This window comes from Salvelinus namaycush, chromosome 2 (genome assembly GCF_016432855.1).
Source record: "Salvelinus namaycush isolate Seneca chromosome 2, SaNama_1.0, whole genome shotgun sequence".
NCBI lineage: Eukaryota > Metazoa > Chordata > Actinopteri > Salmoniformes > Salmonidae > Salvelinus > Salvelinus namaycush.
In genome coordinates this window covers 36,424,934-36,448,809 of record NC_052308.1, presented here as the reverse complement: position 1 = coordinate 36,448,809, position 23,876 = coordinate 36,424,934, and the positions used below count along the sequence as shown (strand labels likewise).

Sequence of the window (23,876 nt, the reverse complement as noted above, 5' to 3'; positions counted from 1 at the left end):
TTGGGGGGGGTGTGAGCATGGCCATTAAAGTGCTAGCGAAGGTTAATGCCAGGACCACGTTTTTGGCTAGAAAGTCAAAGCTGCTTGATAAGGACTCCATGAGTGATAGCCACTTCCCTCATTCAATGCCATTTTGATTATGCTAGTACTTCCTGGTTTGGGGGCTTATCTAAGCTTCTGAAGGGGAAACCATACAGCCCAGAATAAGCTGATCAAGGTAGTATTGAAAGTGAATCCGTGTACTCACATAGGCAGGAGCGGCTTTCAGGAACTCAACTTGCTGCCTGTTGAGGCTAGGGTGTCCCAGATTAGACTGGGTGTAATGGGTGCGTGTTGGTGGCAGGGAAGTCAGGCGCAGGAGAACGAACTTGGTATAAACAGTCGTTTAATAAGTGCTCACAAAACTCAGAAAACCAAAATATTAAAAATAATAAAAGTGGGTACAAAATCCGTCACACACCAAAACATAACTTGCACATAACATACAATCTCCGACAAGGACATGAGGGGAAACAGAGGGTTAAATACACTACATGTAATTGATGGGATTAGAACCAGGTGTGAAGGAAGACAAGACAAAACCAATGGAAAATGAAAAATGGATCAGTGATGGCTAGAAGGCCGAGCACCACCCAAACAAGGAGAGGGACTGACTTCGGCGGAAGTTGTGACACTGGATCTGGTTTACAGGAGTATTTATGGTTCTGTTACTTTCCCTATGTTAGGGATGCACACAAGCACAGCACCAGATCAGGTGTTGCTAATGTGTGCTTATACAGGTCCAGGAGTAATGCTGGGAAAGGTACTTTCTTGTATACTGGAGCCTCAGAGTGGAATGAGTTGCCTCTGCCCATAAAAACGATGTCCTCTTTCCAGCTTTAAAAATAAAGTAAAAAACAGTTTGATGACTTCTGTGCCTATATGAATGTACCCTACGACGTAACTGCAATGATGAGACAGATGTTCTTCTTCTTTGTTTTTATGTTTTATTATCTCGCTGCCATACTGTGTTCAACCGTATTCGATCTTGCCTAGCCATCTTGTCTCAAGAGGACCACAATGGAAATCAATGGAAGTCCCAGATTTTATTGTGTGTTGTACTCAATGATTTTCCTTGTTTTTTTAATGGTAGAATTAATAAACTAAACTAAACTTATCTAATTTGGGGAAAATGTCTTGGAATATGTCTTTCCTGATGTTGGTCTGTGTTGCAGTTCCTGGATACTCTGGATCAGCTCTCTGTTCTTATCTTCCAGCACCGCATTTTCCTGAAACATTGAAAGCATGAGTTATTGACACAGAAAAGGAAGAAAATAAGCCCTTTTCAATTGCAGTAATTTTCAGATAATGCCATGGTAAAAAATACAAATGTTTAGATTTGTATTATTAATCAGGATAAAGTTACAGATGTAGGATCTTGATTTGAGCCAGTTTGCTACAGCAGGAAAATAATCCTGCAGCAACAGGAAATGTGAATTATTATGTGGATTATAAATCATGATAAGAGGTCATCTGCGCTCTTTTAAGGTCCTTACTACTGAATAGTGCCTGTTCCAGTTGTATAGGAGTCAAAATAAGAATACTGGAAGAGATGGAGAACCGCACACTGTTGAAAAAACAAATATATACAAAACTGAGGATTGAATGCAAAATAAAGATGTTTATTAAAACGTCATGGTGCCCAAAAAATCATGCAAGAAAGTGCATAAATGAAAGGTGAAAACAAATCGTTTTCGGCCTTTGGCCATCATCACTGTAAATCGTAAGCACACACACCTGGTTTCTATTTCAAAGATAATTGCATTATGTAAAACAGATAAGAACAAGAATGCCGGTGGATGTTCTATTTAAAAACTCTCCACCCAGCAGGCATGAATGAAGAATTGTTATTGAAGTGTTTTTTTGTAACTGATATATTGCCTCTTATTGGTGTTCAATACCCCCATCTAGTGGTCTCTCTAGGTCCCTATTCTTACAATCTTGTGTTATTTATTCTTCTGAAATGTTCACATCTTATATATGTAAAAAGCAATAATTGATGATATTTCTCTGTCTGTATATAATCTAGATCATGCATTCTGCATACTGATTCATAGATTTTCTGATGCGTTTTCTTGCTTGATCATGTGAAATTTACAATTATTACATGATAATAATTCGCATTATTTATAATATTTCCACAAACCCCATAGTTGTTTCTTTGCAGCGTGCTCTGAGTCCATGAGTTCTATATTGTCCTGTCCGATCGGACTGTGGCTCCAGCCATTAAACGCAGCAATCGAACTCATCCAGAGGAACAGGGTAGACTTTATTTATTCTGGGTACTAATAGTATGCATGCTCCTACATTATTGTATAAACGGGGGTCTCGGTTTACTACAAATTCAATAGTCTCAGTACTGAGCGTCTCAGGGAGAATATCGGGTTCTGTGTCAATATGAAGAGATGTGTTCATACGGTTGTAGCTCTGTGCCTAGCTCACTGTTATAGTTAATGGTGGTCTTTGACTTCGAACTCTACATCTATCATATCTACAGTATACTTGGTACTTCTGTACTTGCTTAGATTTAACTTTTTTGCAGTGCTCCCATTTCCGATAAAACTAAACTATCTGAAAAAAGAAAGACAAAAATAGGGGCCTACTGTGAGACTGACTTTGCGTCAGTCCAAAGAAAAGGGAAAAAGTAGCGGAAATGTGATAGTTGGTGATCATGTGTTTGGCCTACAGATTAAAGTGAAAATGTCTGTCACACCAACTTGCTAAATGTGTATTTACTATTTTTGTTTGCAAATAAATGGTTGAACATGAATGTACACTAAATGCAATGTTGGCTAATCTTCGAGGAATACTGGCAAAATATAGCGTGAAAGTATTTCTGGTGGTCTATTTGATATCATCGCATAATGGCCCAAATTACAATCCAGAATGTTTCGTGCATGTTCCAGTAGATGGCGGTCATTCACTATCGTATGTCTTTTTCATCAATTACGTCAGAGTTCAACACATGGGAGAGTCAGAGCTCATGTATGATAGACGAGTTCCCCACAAGTGATTACGAGTTGGACGGGCGTTCAAGTGGAGTTTTTGCAGTCATATGCTCGTATTTAGGAATTAATATGCTGCAATCCCAGTAACGGGATCGATATGACAACAGCCAGTGAAAGTGCAGGGCGCCAAATTCAAACAACAGAAATCTCATAATTAAAATTCCTCAAACATACATGTGTCTTATACCATTTTAAAGGTAATCTTGTTGTTAATCCCACCAAAGTGTCCGATTTCAAATAGGCTTTTCAGCGAAAGCACCACAAACGATTATGTTAGGTCACCACCAACTCAAAGAAAAATTCTGCCATTTTTCCAGCCAAAGAGAGGAGTCACAAATAGCACAAATAGAGATAAAATTAATCACTAACCTTTGATGATCTTCATCAGATGACACTCATAGGACTTCATATTACACAATACATATATGTCTTGTTCGATTAAGTTCATATTTATATCCAAAAACCTCCGTTTACATTGGCGCCATGTTCAGAAATGCCTCCAAAATATCCGGAGAAATTGCAGAGCCACGTCAAATAACAGAAATACTCATCATAAACTTTGATGAAAGATACATGTTTTACATAGAATTAAAGATACACTTGTTCTTAATGCAACCGCTGTCAGATTTCAAAAAGCTTTACGGCAAAACACAATATTCAATCATCTGAAAACAGCGTTCAGCCACAAAAGCAAGCCATACAGTTACCCGCCCAAATTGTGCAGTCAACAAAACTCATAAAAAGCATTATAAATCTTCACTTACCTTTGCTGATCTTTGTCGGAATGCACTCCCAGGACTCCCACTTCCACAAGAAATGTTCGTTTTTTTCGGTAATGTCCATCATTTATGTCCAAACAGCTATTTTTTGTCACGTGTTTGGTATACAAATCCAACGTCAGGGAAGCGCGTTCACTAAAACCTGACGAAATGTCCAAAAGTTCCGTAACAGTCAGTAGAAACATGTCAAACGATATATTGAATCAATCTTTAGAATGTTTTTAACATAAATCTTGAATAACGTTCCATCCGGAGAATTACATTGACTTCAGATGAGCGATGGAACAGAGCTCCCTCTCTCTCATGGTCAATGAATGGTCACCTCATGGCAGACCTGACTAATTCTCCTCTCATCCGGCCCCCCTTCACAGTAGAGTCATCAGACAAAGTTCTACAGACTGTTGACATCTAGTGGAAGCCGTAGGAAAACTCATCCATATCTCGCTGTGATTTCAATGGGAGCTTGGTTGAAAATATACCAGCCTCAGAGTTTCCACTTACGGTTTGGATTTTTTCTCAGGTTTTTGCCTGCCATATGAGTTCTGTTATACTCACAGACATAAATCAAACAGTTTTAGAAACGTCAGAGTGTTTTCTATCCAATACTAATAATAATATGCATATATTAGCAAGTATGACTGAGGAGCAGGCCGTTTACTCTGGGCACCTCTGTGCACCTTTCATCCAAGCTACTCAATACTGCCCCTGCAGCCATAAGTTAACGAGATGTTATGAATGTATCATTAGATAGAAGTTATAAAGTGTGCACCAAACCACACGATCTACCCTTAAAATACAATAGTTTAATAGGACAGGTATTTTCTTTTACATGTAAAAGACAAATAACATCGAAATAGATTTCTAAAAGCCTTTCATTTGCTGATTATGTTGAGGAAGAAGGCCCTTGTGTAGCTGAAGCAGCACTGTGCATCGCTGCAGGAGAGCAAAGTCCGCATCTCATGCGATATAGACAGGACACTCAGACAGTCAGTGGCCAGTGCCAGGAAATTCCCCATCCGGCATGAGAAACTAGGGGTGAGTAAATATATGAAACAAAAATATACAGTTCATATAAGGAAGTCAGACATTTAGGCCCTAATCTATGGATTTCACATGACTAGGGAATACAGATATGTATCTATTGGCCACAGATACAACAAAAAAAAGTCTGTATCTGGTGTGACCACCATTTGCCTCATGCAGCATGACACATCTCCTTCACATCGAGTTGATCAGGCTGTTGATTGTGGCCTGTGGAATGTTGTCCCACTCCCCTTCAATGGCTGTGCAAAGTTGCTGGATATTGGCGGGAACTGGAACACGTTGTCATACACGTCAATCCAGAGCATCCCTAACATGGGTGACATGTCTGGGGAATTTTTACAACATTTTAGAGAAATAAGCTTTTTGTGTGTATGAAAAGTTTTGGGAATATTTTATTTCAGCTCATGAAACATGGGACCAACACTTTACATGTTGCCTTTATATTTTTGTTCGGTGTAGAATCGATAGTATCTTAAGATAAGATGATAAAGGTAAAATATATTGAAAAATATATTAAAATAAGATCAATTACTTGTATTAAACCTTTGTCAGTGTAGCCATTTACAGTAGTACCCTATATGGGTTGATAATGGCAGATTTTAGCTCTATTAAGGGCCTAAATTGGAATGTAGAGGCTGTATAGTAACATGCTATAGGCCTATAGGCTCTTCGCTTCACAGCACTGTATGGGTTTTGACTGACAGCCGTTCTGAATTTGAGCACCCATGCACGACAAGAAGTTGCCCACATCCCTCCCGGTAATTGGGCAACTTTTGTACATTTGTTGTTGTCTGAGTCAGGGAAATCCTGTAAATGAAGATGACTTGATGTATTTTGAAAGATGAGAAATTGAGGATTATAATACAGTGCCTTCAGAAAGTATTCATACCCCATGACTTAATCCACATGTTGATGCGTTACAGCCTCAATTTAAAATTAATAAAAAAATAACAATCTCACCCATCTACACACAATACCCATAGTGATTTTTTTTGTTGATTTTTTGCAATGTATTGAAAATGAAATACAGAAATATCTCACTTACATAAGTATTCACACCCCTGAGTCAATACTTTGTAGAACCTTTGACAGCGATTACAGGTGTAAGTTTTCTGGGTAAGTCTCTGAGAGCTTTCCACACCTAGATTGTGAAAAATGTGCCCATTATTCTTTTCAAAGTTCTTCAAGCTCTGTCAAATTGGTTGTTGATCATTGCTAGACAACCAATTTCAGGTCTTGCCATAGATTTTCAAGTCAAAACCCTAACTCGGCATCTCAGGAACATTCACTGTCTTCTTGGTAAGCAACTCCAGTGTAGATTTGGCCTTGTGTTTTAGGTTATTGTTCTGCTGAAAGGTGAATTCATCTCCTAGTGTTTGGTGGAAGCATACTGAACCAGGTTTTCCTTTTGGATTTTGCCTGTGCTTAGCTCCATTCTGTTTCTTTTTTATCCTGAGAAACTCCTCAGTCCTTAACAATTACAAGCATACCCATAACATGATGCAGCCACCACTATGCTTGAAAATATGAAGAGTGGTACTCAGTAATGTGTTGTATTGGATTTGCCCCAAACATAAAACTTTGTATTCAGGAAAAAAAGTGAATTGCTTTGCCACATTTTTTTCACTATTACTTTAGTGCCTTGTTGCAAACAGGATGCATGTTTTGGAATATGTTTATTCTGTACAGGCTTCCTTCTTTTCACTCTGTCAATTAGGTTAGTATTGTGGAGTAACTACAACGTTGTTGATCCATCCTCAGTTTTCTCTTATCACAGCCATTAAATCAAATCAAATGTATTTATATAGCCCTTCTTACATCAGCTGATATCTCGAAGTGCTGTACAGAAACCCAGCCTAAAACCCCAAACAGCAAGCAATGCAGGTGTAGAAGCACGGTGGCTAGGAAAAACTCCCTAGAAAGGCCAAAACCTAGGAAGAAACCTAGAGAGGAACCAGGCTATGAGGGGTGGCCAGTCCTCTTCTGGCTGTGCCGGGTGGAGATTATAACAGAACATGGCCAAGATGTTCAAATGTTCATAAATGACCAGCATGGTCAAATAATAATAATCACAGTAGTTGTCGAGGGTACAGCAAGTCAGCACCTCAGGAGTAAATGTCAGTTGGCTTTTCATAGCCGATCATTAAGAATATCTCTACCTCTACCGCTCCTGCGGTCTTTAGAGAGTTGAAAACAGCAGGTCTGGGACAGGTAGCACGTCCGGTGAACAGGTCAGGGTTCCATAGCCGCAGGCAGAACAGTTGAAACTGGAGCAGCTTCACGGCCAGGTGGACTGGGGACAGCAAGGAGTCATCATGCCAGGTAGTCCTGAAGCATGGTCCTAGGGCTCAGGTCCTCCGAGAGAGAGAGAGAAATTCACACAGGACACCGGATAAGACAGGAGAAGTACTCCAGATATAACAAACTGACCCTAGCCCCCCGACACATAAACTACTGCAGCATAAATACTGGAGGCTGAGACAGGAGGGGTCAGGAGACACTGTGGCCCCATCCGATGATACCCCCGGACAGGGCCAACAGGAAGGATATAACCCCACCCACTTTGCCAAAGCACAGCCCCCACACCACTAGAGGGATATCTTCAACCACCAACTTACCATCCTGAGACAAGGCCGAGTATAGCCCACAAAGATCTCCGCCACGGCACAACCCAAGGGGGGGGGGGGGGGGGGGCGCCAACCCAGACAGGAAGATCACGTCAGTGACTCAACCCACTCAAGTGACGCACCCCTCCTAGGGACGGCATGGAAGTGCACCAGTAAGCCAGTGACTCAGCCCCTGTAATTAAACTCTGTCACTGTTTTAAAGTCACCATTGGCCTCATGGTGAAATCCCTGAGCGGTTTCCTTCCTCTCTGGCAACTGAGTTAGGAAGGACGCCTGTATTGTTGTAGTGACTTGGTGTATTGATAAACCATCCTAAGTGTAATTAATAACTTCACCATGTCTGCTTGTTATTCAAAACTGCTTGTTTTTTCAAATTAACCAATAGGTGCTCTTATTTGCGAGGCATTGGATAACCTCCCTGGTCTTTGTGGATGAATCTGTGTTTGAAGTTCACTGCTCGACTTAGGGATCTCACAGATAATTGTATGTGTGAGGTACAGATATGAGGTAGTCATTCAAAAATCATGTTAAACGCTATTATTGCACACAGAGGGAGTCCATGCAACTTATTATGTGACTTGCTAAGGACATTTTTACTCCTGAACTTATTTAGGCTTGCCATAACAAAGGGGTTGAATACTTATTCACTCAAGACATTTCAGCTTTTAATTTTTAATTAATTTGTAAAAATTTCTAAAAACATAATTCCATTTTGACGTTATGGGGTTTTGTGTGTAGGCCAGTGACAAACAAATCTCAATTTAGTCAATTTTAAATTCAGACTGTAACACAACAAAATGTGGAAAAAGTCAAGGGGTGTGAATACTTTCTGAAGGCTCTGTAAATAGGTCTACTGCTTCGTTGTCATACAAGCAAGCCAAACATCCGTGAGTCCAAATGTGCACTTCTGATTTCCAAATCATAAAACTCAAATCATGTACAGTGTCAACGTTTATGATCAATTTGTTTGATGTACAAGATACTATGTCGTCATACCCTGGGTTGTTTGTTTATTGTGAAGGAAAATGCACTCATGACTTGTTTCTATGCACACCAAAATTACGATCTGTTTCTTTGAAATGTCTTGTGAAAGCCTAACACTTAAGATCTATTTTATAACTTAGCTAGTCATGTTGGCAATAGAACAAGCTTGCAAGTCATACCCACCTGACCCAGATTGCGATATATAATGGGACGTTTTTGGATTGTGTAAATACCAACAGTAATTGTGTGATGGTAGGAATGCAGGATTGTGTTCCAAACAAAACAACTACAAGTGTACTTGCTTTAGTTCCTCAGCGGCACAGCTAGGAGAGCTCAAAAAACACCTTATAGTTGATGACCCTTCTTTGCATTGAAACTGCTTATGAACATTGTATACTTTGGAGAGGTGTGTGTCTATTTGTAGACACCAGTTAGTCCCCTCTCTCAAATCCTTGTCATTTTTTGTATTATGTGCACCTACTCCACATTTTCCAGCAATAGTCTTATCATGTTACTGAATGTATCCAGAGTATTTTCAGATTTTGTTATCAGCAAATGCATCGAAAGTACAGTAAATGTAAAATGCACATAAAATCAACAGTGTAATGGTTGGAGTCAGTTTTGTGTCAGGTGAACTGCTGTGTACTCACCTTTGATCTAATCATTTCCCCATTATCGCCAAACTGTTCTTTAAATTGCTCAAATGGTTATGTATATGCTTTTCATATTTCTTCTGTAAGATTTCAATTTAGCCCTATCCATCTACAGTCGGCCAGTGTAAAGGGTTAATAAGCAAAATTATCTGCCAATGATGTTAGATAATTTAGCTTGGTATGAAAAAACACACATTTGAACAAATTATCACTCAATATAAGATATTTAGGATAGCTTCGATTTCACTTTTTGCAGTGAGCTACTACATTGTTGTAGGAATGATAAAAGTACTTTATATGCATTTTTATTGTGAGTACTTTTCACCTCTTTGTTTGTGTTTGTTGTCTCCAAAGTTGTTTATTTCAACAATGTGAGATCTCTGTATGGATGAAGACAACCCCAACCTGTCTCTGAGGCCAGGCGACCATCTCCCATTATCTCCACACCACCTCTCTCTTAGAACATGAACTCTCACTACTCCTATCCATACACATCACCTCGACCTGTACCTACACACCACTTCTACAGAGCTATGTATCCCACCGCCATCACCCCACAGCGACAGTGGCGCAACAACTACAGTCCCATCTTCCATCTATCCCAACCCAGCATCAATTCCCCTTCAACCTGGTCTCCAGGAGCACCAGGGGACCTGATTACAGGGTGTTCCACCACTATCATGGACCTTCCCCCCTGCCCTGGTGTAACTATTGACTTATGTCTAACTCATACTGGAACTACCACCAGTGCCTCTATGCCAACCCTCCTCCAACCAGGCCCCAGAGGTTCCAGAACCAGGTAGGGACTTGGCCCGAGGCCTTCACCCTGAGAGGAGAGCTTCTCTGGGGCAGGCTGGAGAGGGTGTACGGCCACCGCAGGGAACTGCCCGAGTTTGTGAGGGAGGACCTGCTAAATGCTACTTATTTGTTAATGTTCCATCTCATTATTTGAGTAACACACAGCTACCTCAGGCTACTACAGTACTGGAGTCATTCTGGTCTGGTGTTTTCATAAGGTGGTGTGCTACCATGCACTATTATGATTCATCAAGGTGTTCTGTAACATAATCATTAACATTAGCAAGTTTGCTTAAGGGAGGGGATTACTCGTTTTACTGTTTGCTTTGCAGCTACTGTTATAAACTCCTGTCATTTGCCTCTTATAGAACTCCCTGTCATGCAGTTCCACTCCCTCTCATACATAACCCGCTGTCATTCTAACCCAGGACAATAACTTTTCCCTCGATGTCAACAAGACAGAGGAGCTGATCGTGGACTACAGGAAACGGAGGACCAAGCACGCCCCAGAACAACAGCAAAAGACCTTGTGAAGATGCTGGAGGAAGCAGGTACAAAGTATCGATATCCACAGTAAAACAAGTCCTATATCGACATAACCTGAAAGGCTGCTCCGCAAGAACGAAGCCACTGCTCAAAAACTGCCATAAAAAACCCAGACTACGGGTTGAAACTGCACATGGGGACAAAGATCGTACTTTTTGGAGAAATTTCCTCTGGTCTGATGAAACAAAAATAGAACTGTTTGGCCATAATGATCATTGTTATATTTGGAGGAAGAAGGGAGAGGCTTGCAAGCTGAAGAACACCATCCCAACTGTGAAGCACGGGGGTGGCAGCATCATGTTGTGGGGGTGCTTTGCTGCAGTACGAACTGGTGCACTTCACAAAATAGATGGCATCATGAGGTAGGAAAATTATGTGGATATATTGAAGAACCATCTCAAGACATCAGTCAGGAAGTTAAAGCTTGGTCGCAAATGGGTCTTCCAAATGGACAATGACCCCAAGCATACTTCCAAAGTTGTGGCAAAATGGCTTAAGGACAACAAAGTCAAGGTATTGGAGTGGCCATCACAAAGCCCTGACCTCAATCCTATAGAAAATTTGTGGGCAGAACTGAAAAAGAGTGTGCGAGCAAGGAGGCCGACACACCTGACTCAGTTACACCAGCTCTTCAGAAGGAATGGGCCAAAATTCACCAAACTTATTGTGGGAAGCTTGTGGAAGGCTACCCAAAACATTTGACCCAAGTTAAACAATTTAAAGGCAATGCTACCAAATACTAATAGAATGTGTGTAAACTTCTGACCCACTGGGAATGTGATGAAATAAATAAAAGCTGAAATAAATCCTTCCCATATTATTCAGACATTTCACATTCTTGAAATAAAGTGGTGATCCTAACTGACCTAAGACAGGGAATTTTTACTTGGATTAAATGTCAGGAATTGTGAAAAACTGAGTTTAAATGTATTTGGCTAAGGTGTATGTAAACTTCCGACTTCAACTGTAATTCTGACTAGTATGACTAGTCATTGTATTTCTATGTCTGTCATTGATGTTTATGGACTCTGCTCTTTTCTCTGTCATCACCATGATTCAAGGTTCCATGGAACTATCTTGATCAACTCTCTCAGTGGAGAGATAAGACATACAGTAGTTGGGGAAGGGTGTGTAGGTTGGGTATGCTGAATGGTATTACACTATACAGATAATCCTGAATGAATTGTGAATAATGATGAGTGAGAAAGTTAGACAGGGTCAAAGATCATACCCCCAAGACATGCGAACCTCCCCTGTTATTGTTAATGGTGAGAGGTTAGCATGTCTTGGGGGTATGATCTTTGACCCTCTCTAACGTTTTTCACTCATCATTATTCATAATTCATTCAGGATTATCCGTAATCATGGAAGCATCCATATTAATGTAGAAGTGTTTAGAAACATGGTCTATTCTTATTTATAATGAATGTGACTCCAAAATGACACAATACATTATTTAGCATTAATTTCTATTGGGCACAAATAATCTGAAACACAACTAAAACAAACTGCAAATGCATCCAAGAAGTTTGTAGTCACAAGCTTGTTATGGGAATATGGGACCAAATACTAAACTTTTAAGTACTTTATTTATACTAATTTTTAAGGGTGTCAATATATATATATATATTTTAAGTATTACTTGTTAAACAATAATTTCACCATTATTTTGAGCATACAATATAGCTAAATTTTTTATGATTTATTTTATACAGTCATTATTTCTCATCTTTATCAAGGGTGTCAATAATTTCGGACCCCACTGTAAGTGTCACAGATTATTTTACAATAAATTAATGTTTGACTGTCAATTATAACCATTGCCACAGTGTTTAAATAAACAATCATTATGATAAGATTGTAAAGATTAATGAGACATACAGTGTATTTTCTGAACAGGACATGTTTATTTATTTACAAGTTATCTATAAATACAAAATACATACCCAGATTACAGACCTCAGCAGTTTATAACATGACATAAAGCTCAATTGTAATGTGCTGACTACTGTACATGTTATCTACAGAAGTGAAGAATAGTTATTTTATTTGAAACCACATATTTGCCATGGAAAGCCAGAGAATCCATTTTCCTCATATAGAAGTATAGATGCTGTCTTGTTATCCTGATAAGCAGTGCCTTGTCAGAAGAACTGAGCATCTCCATCTCCTCTCATTCTCCTCCCATATTGTGTCTTCCTCAGCTTCTCTCTCCATATAGGCTTTAACACATTTACAATCCTATAAAATGGCTTCTGTAATACTTGTTTTCTTTCAATATCCCTTTCATGCCGAGGTGAAAAGCCGCCAACTTTACCATGCCGTTAACTTTTTACCGCCTTTTCTTTATATCTGAAAGGTATTTCTGTTAATTAACAAAACATGTACCTTTTATAGTGGTATTATGTTTAAAAGTCCCGCCAATGCCTCAGTGTAAAACGTTAGCTTTCATCTTACCGGTTTAGGCACCCATTAAATCATGAACATTCTATTGTTGTCCGACATCAAACTTGTCCATTTCAATCACAAAGCTTCACAGATATGCTTTTAATGCATTTATTATCTCCATTTAAATATATGTAGTTCTGTCCTTGAGCTGTTCTTGTCTATTGTCACAGAAACGCTACGGCATTTAGCCTGGGGGAACGCACCAAGCGCGTCTCCCATTTCATATTTGTATCTTGACCTTATATTTAGCTAATAAATGGTGGGTTCAATATGCATAAGTTTTTCTAATTTATACAACAAATCACTAGTAGGCTATTTGTCTTAAGCCAAGATAACTGGTAGGGAGTTTGAAATGAAAGAAAGCATGCACTGGTGTGATCACATTGGCTGGTGATGACAAATTTACTGCAGTATTAGGCCTAATATTTAGCCAGCAGAATGATGGGTCAACAAGAATGAGCTTCTTCAGCTACCCATTGCCTCCCTTTTCCAGATGAGCCTGTGTGAAATTATACAAGCCGCGTCGCCATTCCTCTTCTCCTGGAGTGGCAAAAAGCTAACAGGTTACAATACTTTGTTGGATATTTATGCATGTTTTTGAATATTTAGTGCTATTTAGACTGTCTGCTGTCCAAGGTTACTAATAAAAAGCAGTTGGCGAGGACGTTTGCTATCAAGCTATCAATGTGCATGAGATCTGGCAAAGCCGAGTGAGGGGAGGAAAAAAATATGAAACGTGGATCGAAAAAGCAACTTTCTCAAATGGTCCTACAGAGGTTTATCCAGGTCACATGTTTTATTTCTTTATATTATCAGATTCTAAGGTTTCTAAACCACATACAGTACCTTCAGAAAGTATTCATACCCCTTGACTCTTTCCACATTTTGTTACTGTAACGTCCTGACCAGAGTTCTTATGTGTTTTGCTTGTTTAGTGTTGGTCAGGACGTGAGCTGGGTGGGAATTCTATGTTGTGTGTCTAGTTCGTCTGTTTCTGTGTTCAGCCTAATATGGTTCTCAATCAGAGACAGCTGTCAATCGTTGTCCCTGATTGAGAATCATATATAGGTGGCTTGTTTTGTGTTGGGGATTGTGGGTGGTTGTTTTCCTGTGTCAGTGTTTGTGCCACACAGGACTGTGACGGTTAGTTTGTTTGTTATTTTGTATCGTGTCTATGTCTAACGTTAGTAGCTTGTGTATTGCACTTCCGTTTGTAGCTTCACGGTCGTTTGTTGTTTTGTATTACTTTGTCAGTATCTTGTCTTTGTGTTTATTAAATTCATGTAAAATTACCACGCTGCACATTGGTCCTCCGATCCTTCTCTCCTCTCCTCGTCCGAGGAGGAGGAAGAGCTAGACTGCCGTTACAGTTACGTTACAGCCTTGTTCTAAAATGTATTAAATATTTTTTTTGTTCCGCAATCTACACAAAATACCCCATAATGACAAAGCAAAAACAGGTTGTTATACATTTTTTCACATTTATTAAAAATAAAAAACAGAAATACCTTATTTACATAAGTATTCAGACCCTTTGCTATGAGACTCTAAATTGAGCTCAGGTACCACCTGTTTCCATTGATCATCATTGAGATGTTTGTACAACTTGATTGGATTCAATTGATTGGACATGATTCGGAAAGGCACACACCTGTTTATACAAGGTCCCACAGTTGACAGTGCATGTCAGAGTCATAACCAAGCCAAAAGGTTGAAGGAATTGTCCGTAGAGCTCAAAGACAGGATTGTGTTGAGCCACAGATCTGAGGAAGGGTACCACAACATTTATTCTGCGTTGAAGGTCCCCAAGAACACAGTGGCCTCCATCATTCTTAAATGGAAGAAGTTTGGAACCACCAAGACTCTTCCTAGAGCTGGCTGCCCGGCCAAACTGAGCAATCGGGGCAGAAGGGCCTTGGTCAGGGAGTTGACCAAGAACCCGTGGTCACTCTGACAGAGCTCTAGAGTTCCTCTGTGGAGATGGGAGAACCTTCCAGAAGGACAACCATCTCTGCAGCACTCCACCAATCAGGCCTTTATGGTACAGTGGCCAGACAGACGCCACTCCTCAGTAAAAGGCACATGAAAAGACCCCTAAAGACTCTCAGACCATGAGAAACAAGATTCTCTGGTCTGATGAAACCAAGATTGAACTCTTTGGCCTGAATGCCAAGTGTCATGTCTGGAGGAAACCTGGCACCATCCCTACGGTGAAGCATGGTGGTGGCTGCATCATGCGGTGGGGATGTTTGTCAGCGGCAGGGACTGGGTGACTAGTCAGGATCGAGGCAAAGATGAACGGAGCAAAGTGCAGAGAGATCCTTGATGAAAACCTGCTCCAAAGCGCTCATGACCTCAGACTGGGGCAAAGGTTCACCTTCCAACAGGACAACGACCCTAAGCACACAGCCAAGACAACGCAGGAGTGGCTTCGGGACAAGTCTCTGAATGTCCTTGAGTGGCCCAGCCAGAGCCTGGGACTTGAACCCGATCGAACATCTCTGGAGAGACCTGAAATTAGCTGTGCAGCAACGCGCCACATCCAACCTGACAGAGCGTGAGAGGATGTGCAGAGAAGAATGGGAGAAACTCAAGGTGTCTGAATACTTTCCGAATGCACTATACAAGCACCTACAAACTCAAAAAAATGAGGGCATGGGCTCTGTTTCAATATATATATATATATATATATATATATATATATATATATATATATATATATATATATATATATATATCTTTGTTATATAACAGCAGTTCCACACATTCCCCTGACACTCAAGTTACTATAAAAATGTATGCTAACTCTGATCAGGGCAGGGGAATTTAAGTGTGTCTTATCTGTGTAGCCCTTTCCTCCAGTCGAATGACGTAGTGGCCTCATGGGTGGAATGTTATTATGTTATTTTTTTTATATAACCGCAGAAAATCCTGTGTTTCTATGTCAATCAGTTTTGTTATATTTCAGTTGTCTGTGATGTATATGAAGTGTAATATTGCCTAATTTGTCTTTACAGGCAACATACCGTAAATCTTGTGTGAATTATGATTTCGGCTACAGGAAAATGACATAACACAATTCTTTCAGAATTCAATGCTTTTTTATTTGATAAAACATTTGATTGTCTGTGCAATCCGTACCCAATATTAGACAAACGTTGACTAACAATATACAATTGAAATAGATTGTACTTTACATGAATGAAACCACCATATAAATACATAAATATGAATGTGCACAATTATATGAATCTATGTAATTCTCTGAATATGTGACATATTGATTTGTAATACATAATAATTAATCATGAATAGAGCTGCATTATAATCTTTCACTTTTATTATCTGTGAACAAGTATTAGCACACAAAGATGAGTTAATACAGCTGAAAAATAATAAGTTAAGTTGTCAGTTTGAGAGTGCCGGTTTTTCACACCAAATACAAAATATACCACAGTTAAACCTCAGTAGTGATATCACAAAATACAAATGAGAGTATTTTTATTTAACCTTTATTTAACTAGGCAAGTCAGTTAAGAACAAATTCTTATTTACAATGACGGCCTAGGAACAGTGCCTTGTTCAGGGGCAGAATGACAGATTTTTACCTTGTCAGCTCGGGGATTCGATCTAGCAGCCTTTCGGTTACTGGCCCAATGCTCTAACCACTGGGCTACCTGCCGCCCCGAATAAAGTATAAAGTTACACAAATAATTTTGTACATTTACACACAGAACAGATTACATTATTTTTGATTTAACCCAAGCAATATTCAAGTCACTGACACGGACACCATGCTTGCATAATAGGCCTACTGTAGCTGCAAGAGTTTGAGTGATTTTGACTAATCTTTTTGGGATCCTTGTTGTGCATCCGAAACGGGCACCCTATAGTGCACTACTTATAGGGAATAGGGTGCAATGGGCTCTGGTCAAAAGTAGTGCACTAGGGAATAGGGTGCCATTGGCCGGGTCGCTGTTGAATGTTTTCATCATGACGAGCGAATTCGAAAGGTTTCGGTGTAGCTTCGCATCTTGCTGCTCTCTTCAGTTCAAGTCGTGTTGTTGTTGATGTCCATCCGGCTGACCAGCTCTGTGACCAGCATCTGCAGCGTTTGCGAGCGCAGCTTGCTGACCTCCAGTACAGCTTCGTGGTTGACAGACTCTGTGTCATTGTAGCTCTTCACCACCTTGTTGGTGATGAGAGAGAGGCCGAACACCCTCATGCCACAGTGGGTGGCTACCACCACCTCTGGTGCTGTGCTCATTCCTATGAGGAGGAGAGAAGCGGAGAGAAGGAAGATGAACACCTACTGCTACTCACATAATATTATAATGCATTAGAATGGACACCTAGATTTTTATGAACGGACAATATTATTATGTACAAAGCACACCTCAGATGTCTGAGCAGATTTTGCCCCAAAATTATATCTTATCATGGCACCAATCACCAACCACTTTAATTGACAAATCTATCTAGAATGCATTGTTGGCAAGAGAGCAAAACCGATCTGGGTCCAGGCTAGAATCTATCTGGGAGTGAACAAGCTCTAGTTCTCTTACCCACAGCGTCCACCCCTAGTCTGTGAAGGAGTCTGGCCTCTGCGATGCTCTCAAAATTGGGACCTCCCACCATACAGTAAACCCCCTCCTGGACGAACTGAGAGACGCCCATGCTTTTACAGAGGTCAAAGGCTATCTTCCGCAGGTCCTTGTCATACACACCAGACATGGGAGGGAACCGGGGACCAAACCTGGTCAACACAAGACAACAATGTTCAAATTCAAGAATTGTGATGAATATGAATGTGATTGTCCATCTATGAAGCGGAATAAAGAACACCAAGCAATGATGGGCTCTATTGCAGCGTGTAGGCTACTGAACCACAGCACTGAAGGGTCACAAAGCACCAAAGGCTCTTTGGAGTTGTTTCTGGTATTTCGGAGTTGTCTGTGGTAATTAGTAAATAGGACCTAGTGAGAACCACTGACACTAGACTAGAGGATCTCACTCACTTGTCATCATTGGGTCCGTTGAGGGGATTGAGCCCGGCCAGACCAGGGAAGTTGATATGATCTTTGATGATCATGATGTCCCCAACCTGGTAGCTGTCTGCCAGTGAGCCTGCTGCATTGGTCACTATCAGGGTCTCCACCCCCAAGAGCTTAAATACCCGCACGGGAAAGGTAGTCTGTGTGACAGTGGGAGAGAGACAGAGAGAGAGATTTTTGCACATCGTTATAACACTGTACATAGCCATAATATGACATTTGAAATGTCTCTATTCCTTTGAAACTTTTGTCAGTGAAATGTTTACTGTTCATTTTTTATTGTTTATTTCACTTTTGTTTATTATCTATTTCACTTGCTTTGGCAATGTAAGCATACACTACATGGCCAAAAGTATGTGGACAAGCCTTTAAATGAGTGGAATCAGCTATTTCAGACACACCCGTTGCTGACAGGTGTATAAAATCAAGCACACAGCCATGCAATCTCCATAGTCAAACATTGGCAGTAGAATGGCCCGTACTGAAGCAAAGCACCAAAGGCTCTTTAAAAGGCTCAATGACTTTCAACGTGGCACCGTCATAGGATGCCACCTGTCCAACAAGTCAGTTCGTCAAATTTCTGCCCTGCTAGAGCTGCCCTGGTCAACTGTAAGTGCTTTTATTGTGAAGTGGAAACCTCTAGGAGCAACAACGGCTCAGCCGCGAAGTGGTAGGCCACACAAGCTTTCCATGGCCGAGCAGCTACACACAAGCATTAGATCACCATGCACAATGCCAAGCGTTGGCTGAAGTGGAGTAACGCTTGCCGCCATTGGACTCTGGAGCAGTGGAAACGTGTTCTCTGGAGTGATGAATCACGCTTCATCATCTGGCAAATCTGGATTTGGCGGATGCCAGGAGAACGCTACCTGCCCGAATGCATAGTACCAAATGTAAAGTTTGGTGGAGGAGGAATAATAGTCTGGGGCTGTTTTTCATGGTTCGGGCCCCTTAGTTCCAGTGAGTGCTACAGGGTACAATGACATTCTAAACGATTCTGTGCTTCCAACTTTGTGACAACAGTTTGGGAAAGGACATTTCCTGTTTCAGTATGACAATGCCCCATGCACAAAATGAGGTCAATACAGAAATGGTTTGTCAAGATCGTGTGGAAGAACTTGACTGGCTTGCACAGGGCCCTGACCTCAACCCCATCAAAAACCTTTGGGATGAATTGGAATGCCGAATGCGAGCCAGGCTTAATCGCCCAACATCAGTCCCTGACCTCACAATGCTCTTGTGGCTGAATGGAAGCAAGTCCTCGCAGCAATGTTCCAACATCTAGAGCAAAGCCTTCCCAGAAGAGTGGAAGTTGTTATAGCAGCAAAGGGGGGACCAACTCCATATTAATGCCCATGATTTTGGAATGAGATGTTTGACAAGAAGGTGTCCACATACTGGAGCCAATAAAGCCCTTTGAACTGAACTGAATTGAATTGAGAGATAGAGAGAGATGATGTGATGGAGAAAGGTAGAGAGTTAAACTCAAAACAAGGTGCAATACAGCACAGCTTCAGTAAGCCTAAAGTGGGTCTACATATCCCCTTGAGTAACTGCCTGAGCCCAGAGCCGACTTTATAAAACCTGGAGTTGTGCAAGAAAGACAATAGAAGCATTGAATGGCGTAATGTTGAATTAGCGTGCAAGTGAATTAGCCATGTGATGCAGGTCAACGTGATCACCCAAGGTCAGATGCTGTGACTCATTGGGTGTGTCTCAAATGGTGCTTATAGTGCACTACCATATGGCCTCTGGCCAAAAGTAGTGTATTTGGGGCACAGTCATGGACGTGCTAACAGTTAGCTCCAACAGTACAGTAATATCTAAGAATTCACAACAATACACACAAATCTGGTGAGTGAGTTAGTGAGTGAGTGGGATGGTGGTCAGCCAACCACTGCCTCCCAGTGAGTGATCAGCAGCCCCAGTCACATGGGCCTCATATGCTGCAGATTACTCCCAAGCCAGAGCCCAATGGAGAAAGGAAGACAGACCAGCTACCCTACCAGCTGCTGTTTCCTATCCAGATTAGAGCTACACAAGTCCCAGGCATGCCCTGTTCATTGCAACCCTTGACTATGAGCCTTTCCTTCACTTTGGATCATAAATTATGTTGAAATGCAACACAGCATGTCAAAATCATCTAAACAGTGAAACAAATACAGAGCTGTGGGAGAGTGTTGAGTCCCACTGTATCTCATAGCCTTCAAAGGTCCTGATGAAGACCTGGCGGGACTAAATGTCATGCTTTTATTTTTCAAATAATAATACACGTCTGCAAGAAATAACTATTATAGTATTAGTTCTTTCTCTAGTGTTTCTCTATAATCGTGTCCTTTAATGGTATTTACCCTGGGTCAAATGAGAGCAGGATATTAGAATGGTGTGTTTCTTGGTACTAAAATTTGCTCCCTGAGTTACAGTGACAGTCTGTTTAGGGGATGTGGGATGTGCATTAACACTTGTTTCTCAATACTTACCACTGTGATCTGGTACTGACCTTACAGAGTGAGTGTCCCTCATACATGTGGAAACGTCCCTGCATGCAAACACACGTCTTCCCTTTCAGCTCCCCAAACACCAGTCTCCCAGCGTGTCCTTGCACTGTGAAGCCACACACACACACACACACACACACACACACACACACACACACACACACACACACACACACACACACACACACACACACACACACACACACACACACACACACACACACACAAACAAAGTCAGTTGTTACATAAACAACAGTTCAAAAACACACCTTTAACAACACTGTTAAACTTGTTCCCTATGTTTAAAGTTTAATGCTGGTTTATTTACATTACAAAGATTCCAAGTTAGGATGGCCATTTGTCAGGATGGCCAAAGTGGTCAGCATAGCCATTTGTGGTGTTTTAGGTTGGTTGTGTTGATCGTTAATATTATACTGCATGCTACGATCTTATTGTAACAGGTAGCCTAGCGGTTAAGAGAGTTGGGCCAGTAACAGAAAGGTCACAGGTTTGAATCCCAGAGCCGGTAAGGTGGAAAATTCTGCCCTTTACCCCCAACAACAACTGTTCCCCGTGCGCCAATGATGTCGATTAAGGCAGCACCGCGCACCTCTCTGATTCAGTGGGTTGGGTTAAATGCGGAAGACACATTTCGGTTGAATGAATTCCCTTCCCAATCAATGTACTGTATGTTACACAAACTTCTGCCACTGGTAATGTCAATATTCCCAGCCCCCAACTCTCTCTTTATACATCTCTCCATTTATTTCTCTCTCTATCTCACCATCTCTCTCTCTATTTATCTTTCACTTTCTCTCACCTGTGCTCTGTGGGAACCCAGGGATGTCGGAGTAGGGGAAGGAGTCCTGGCACTTGAGAGCGTCAGCTAGCATGCCCAGTCCGGAGCCACAGATGATGGCCACTTTGGGCCGGTGCTGCGTCTGAGACAGGAGCCAGCTGGCTGTCTTCTGATAGTCATCATAACTGAGGGAGGAAGTGGAGAACATTGTGACTCACACTGTCTAGAGGGAGCTCTGGGTTCAATAACTCCTGTCTAGAGGGAGCTCTGGGTTCAATAACTCCTGTCTAGAGGGAGCTCTGGGTTCAATAACTCCTGTCTAGAGGGAGCTCTGGGTTCAATAACTCCTGTCTAGAGGGAGCTCTGGGGACAATAACTCCTGTCTAGAGGGAGCTCTGGGGACAATAACTATCCTATCTAGAGGGAGCTCTGGGGACAATAACTCCTGTCTAGAGGGAGCTCTGGGGACAATAACTATCCTATCTAGAGGGAGCTCTGGGTAAAATAACTATCCTGTCTGGAGGGAGCTCCGAGTAAAATAACTATCCTGTCTAGAGGGAGCTCTGGGGACAATAACTATCCTGTCTAGAGGGAGCTCTGGGGACAATAACTATCCTGTCTAGAGGGAGCTCTGGGTAAAATAACTATCCTGTCTAGAGGGAGCTCTGGGAAAAATAACTATCATGTCTAGAGGGAGCTCTGGGGACAATAACTATCCTGTCTAGAGGGAGCTCTGGGGACAATAACTATCCTATCTAGAGGGAGCTCTGGGTAAAATAACTATCCTGTCTAGAGGGAGCTCCGAGTAAAATAACTATCCTGTCTAGAGGGAGCTCTGGGGACAATAACTATCCTGTCTAGAGGGAGCTCTGGGGACAATAACTATCCTGTCTAGAGGGAGCTCTGGGTAAAATAATTATCCTGTAACAGTCCCCTCGATGACAATTTAGTTCCAGTACAAAAAGGGGTATATTTTAAGACAGAGGGTCACATACTGGAATGTCTTGCAATCCAGACCACATGTGATTTTACTTAACATACATTAAGGGTGTATAACACAGGGTTAGGGAGGGTCAATTAGAACTGAAGACATTCAATTCAGGAAATTGATGATTAGAAAATGTAAAAGCTTTAAAAAAAAATTGCTTCTCCTTTTCACTTTATTGAGAAGTCATTGTATATCATATACTTAGATACATTTCTTTCAGTATGAGTGAGATGTTCTGTTGTCTGTCAGACCATAAGGGTTGCCTTACAGAAATTCATATTGCCATAACACTGCCGAAGAGGTATTCATTTGTCTAACCTAAGCGGTAAGGATCTTCATAACCACATAAGAGATAGATATACTTATAAGAGATCGATTTAATCCTGTAAAAAAAATATGGACACCGGAAAACGCAATGAAAAAGTTGAGAGAAAAGCAATGACTTACCAGATCTGATCTTTCATTTTGAAGGTTATGTGGTTGAAATAGGTCTTGCCCAATGATGTAGGTCTTAAAACACAGCCCAATGTTGATGCTGTGATATTTGTTAAGATGTGGGATCTCCCCCTAGATGATATAACAGAGTACTAGGTATAGACACTGCCGTATAGACACAGTGTTGTGTGAATGTCACAGTCTCTTTGGCTGCAGTTAAATAGACTCTGTGACAGTTCCAGAGTAGTCACATGGTCACTGATTGGTCATAACCCTGCCATGGCCAATAGCATTAACAAATAAAATAATCTCTAGTAGAGAGGTGTGTCAGGGGGTTGTGTGCGTAAGGGCCAAATTGTATTGAAGCTCCACATTGAGTCACTTTGCTCCTGTATAATTCCTTTGGCTCCGTTTTGGGTCAAGCCTGTCTGTGTAATTCTGAGTTAAGATGGTGATGCTGTTCACGTTTTGTGTTCCCCTCCTAATCAGATCTTGTAGTGGACCAGCTAAAGTTATAGTCTGGCTAATACCTAACTCTCACAGTTTCCCTGCGCTGTGAGTCACGTGGGTCGTGTCAGCCAGGCTACCAAAGTTGGGAAATATTTTTGAAGGTATTGTTCGCCCTCCAGCTGGCTATGTAGCAATTAGCCTGTGGACAAGGTTAGTTAATAATAACAGATTCTAGGATGGTGTACACCCCCATCATAAAACTGCCCCAGCTAAGTAGATATTGTATAGCTCATTATATGATATTTATACAACGCAAGTAGAAATCAATGTGGGCATTGTTTAATGCATTTTTCTGGACAAGACAATCCAAGCTCTCCAATGTTCCAGTGTGTAAGCGAGGGGGCATGACGGATAACTGTGACTCTGTGACGGTCAAAATAGAATGTCAATACAATAGCATGTCAATAAACAAAAGATACAGCACTCTACCCTATTAGAATCAATACAAAACACAGGACCCTACCCTGTTAGAATCAATACAAAACACAGCACTCTACCCTGTTAGAATCATTACAGAACACAGCACTCTACCCTGTTAGAATCAATACAAAACACAGCACTCTACCCTGTTCGAATCAATACAAAACACAGGACCCTACCCTGTTAGAATCAATACAAAACACAGCACTCTACCCTGTTAGAATCATTACAGAACACAGCACTCTA

At 41.1% G+C, this 23,876-nt stretch overlaps 1 protein-coding gene across 2 annotated transcripts; it reads right to left on the bottom strand.

Annotated features, from left to right (window-relative positions):
- Positions 1 to 16,008: 16,008 nt before the first annotated feature.
- Positions 16,009 to 22,904, bottom strand: LOC120062494 (purine nucleoside phosphorylase-like). Of its 2 annotated transcripts, XM_039012519.1 has the most exons (6): positions 22,713 to 22,904; positions 21,299 to 21,462; positions 20,481 to 20,584; positions 17,945 to 18,120; positions 17,492 to 17,682; positions 16,009 to 17,195 (listed from the first exon to the last, which is right to left on the bottom strand). In XM_039012519.1, the coding sequence occupies exons 1-6, from the start codon at positions 22,727 to 22,729 to the stop codon at positions 16,978 to 16,980; spliced, it is 870 nt and encodes a 289-aa protein (XP_038868447.1). In that variant the 5' UTR covers positions 22,730 to 22,904; the 3' UTR covers positions 16,009 to 16,977. The 2 variants fall into 2 exon arrangements, with proteins under 2 accessions (XP_038868447.1, XP_038868437.1); XM_039012509.1 differs by lacking the exon at positions 22,713 to 22,904 and having other exon boundaries at positions 21,299 to 21,500.
- Positions 22,905 to 23,876: the final 972 nt, after the last annotated feature.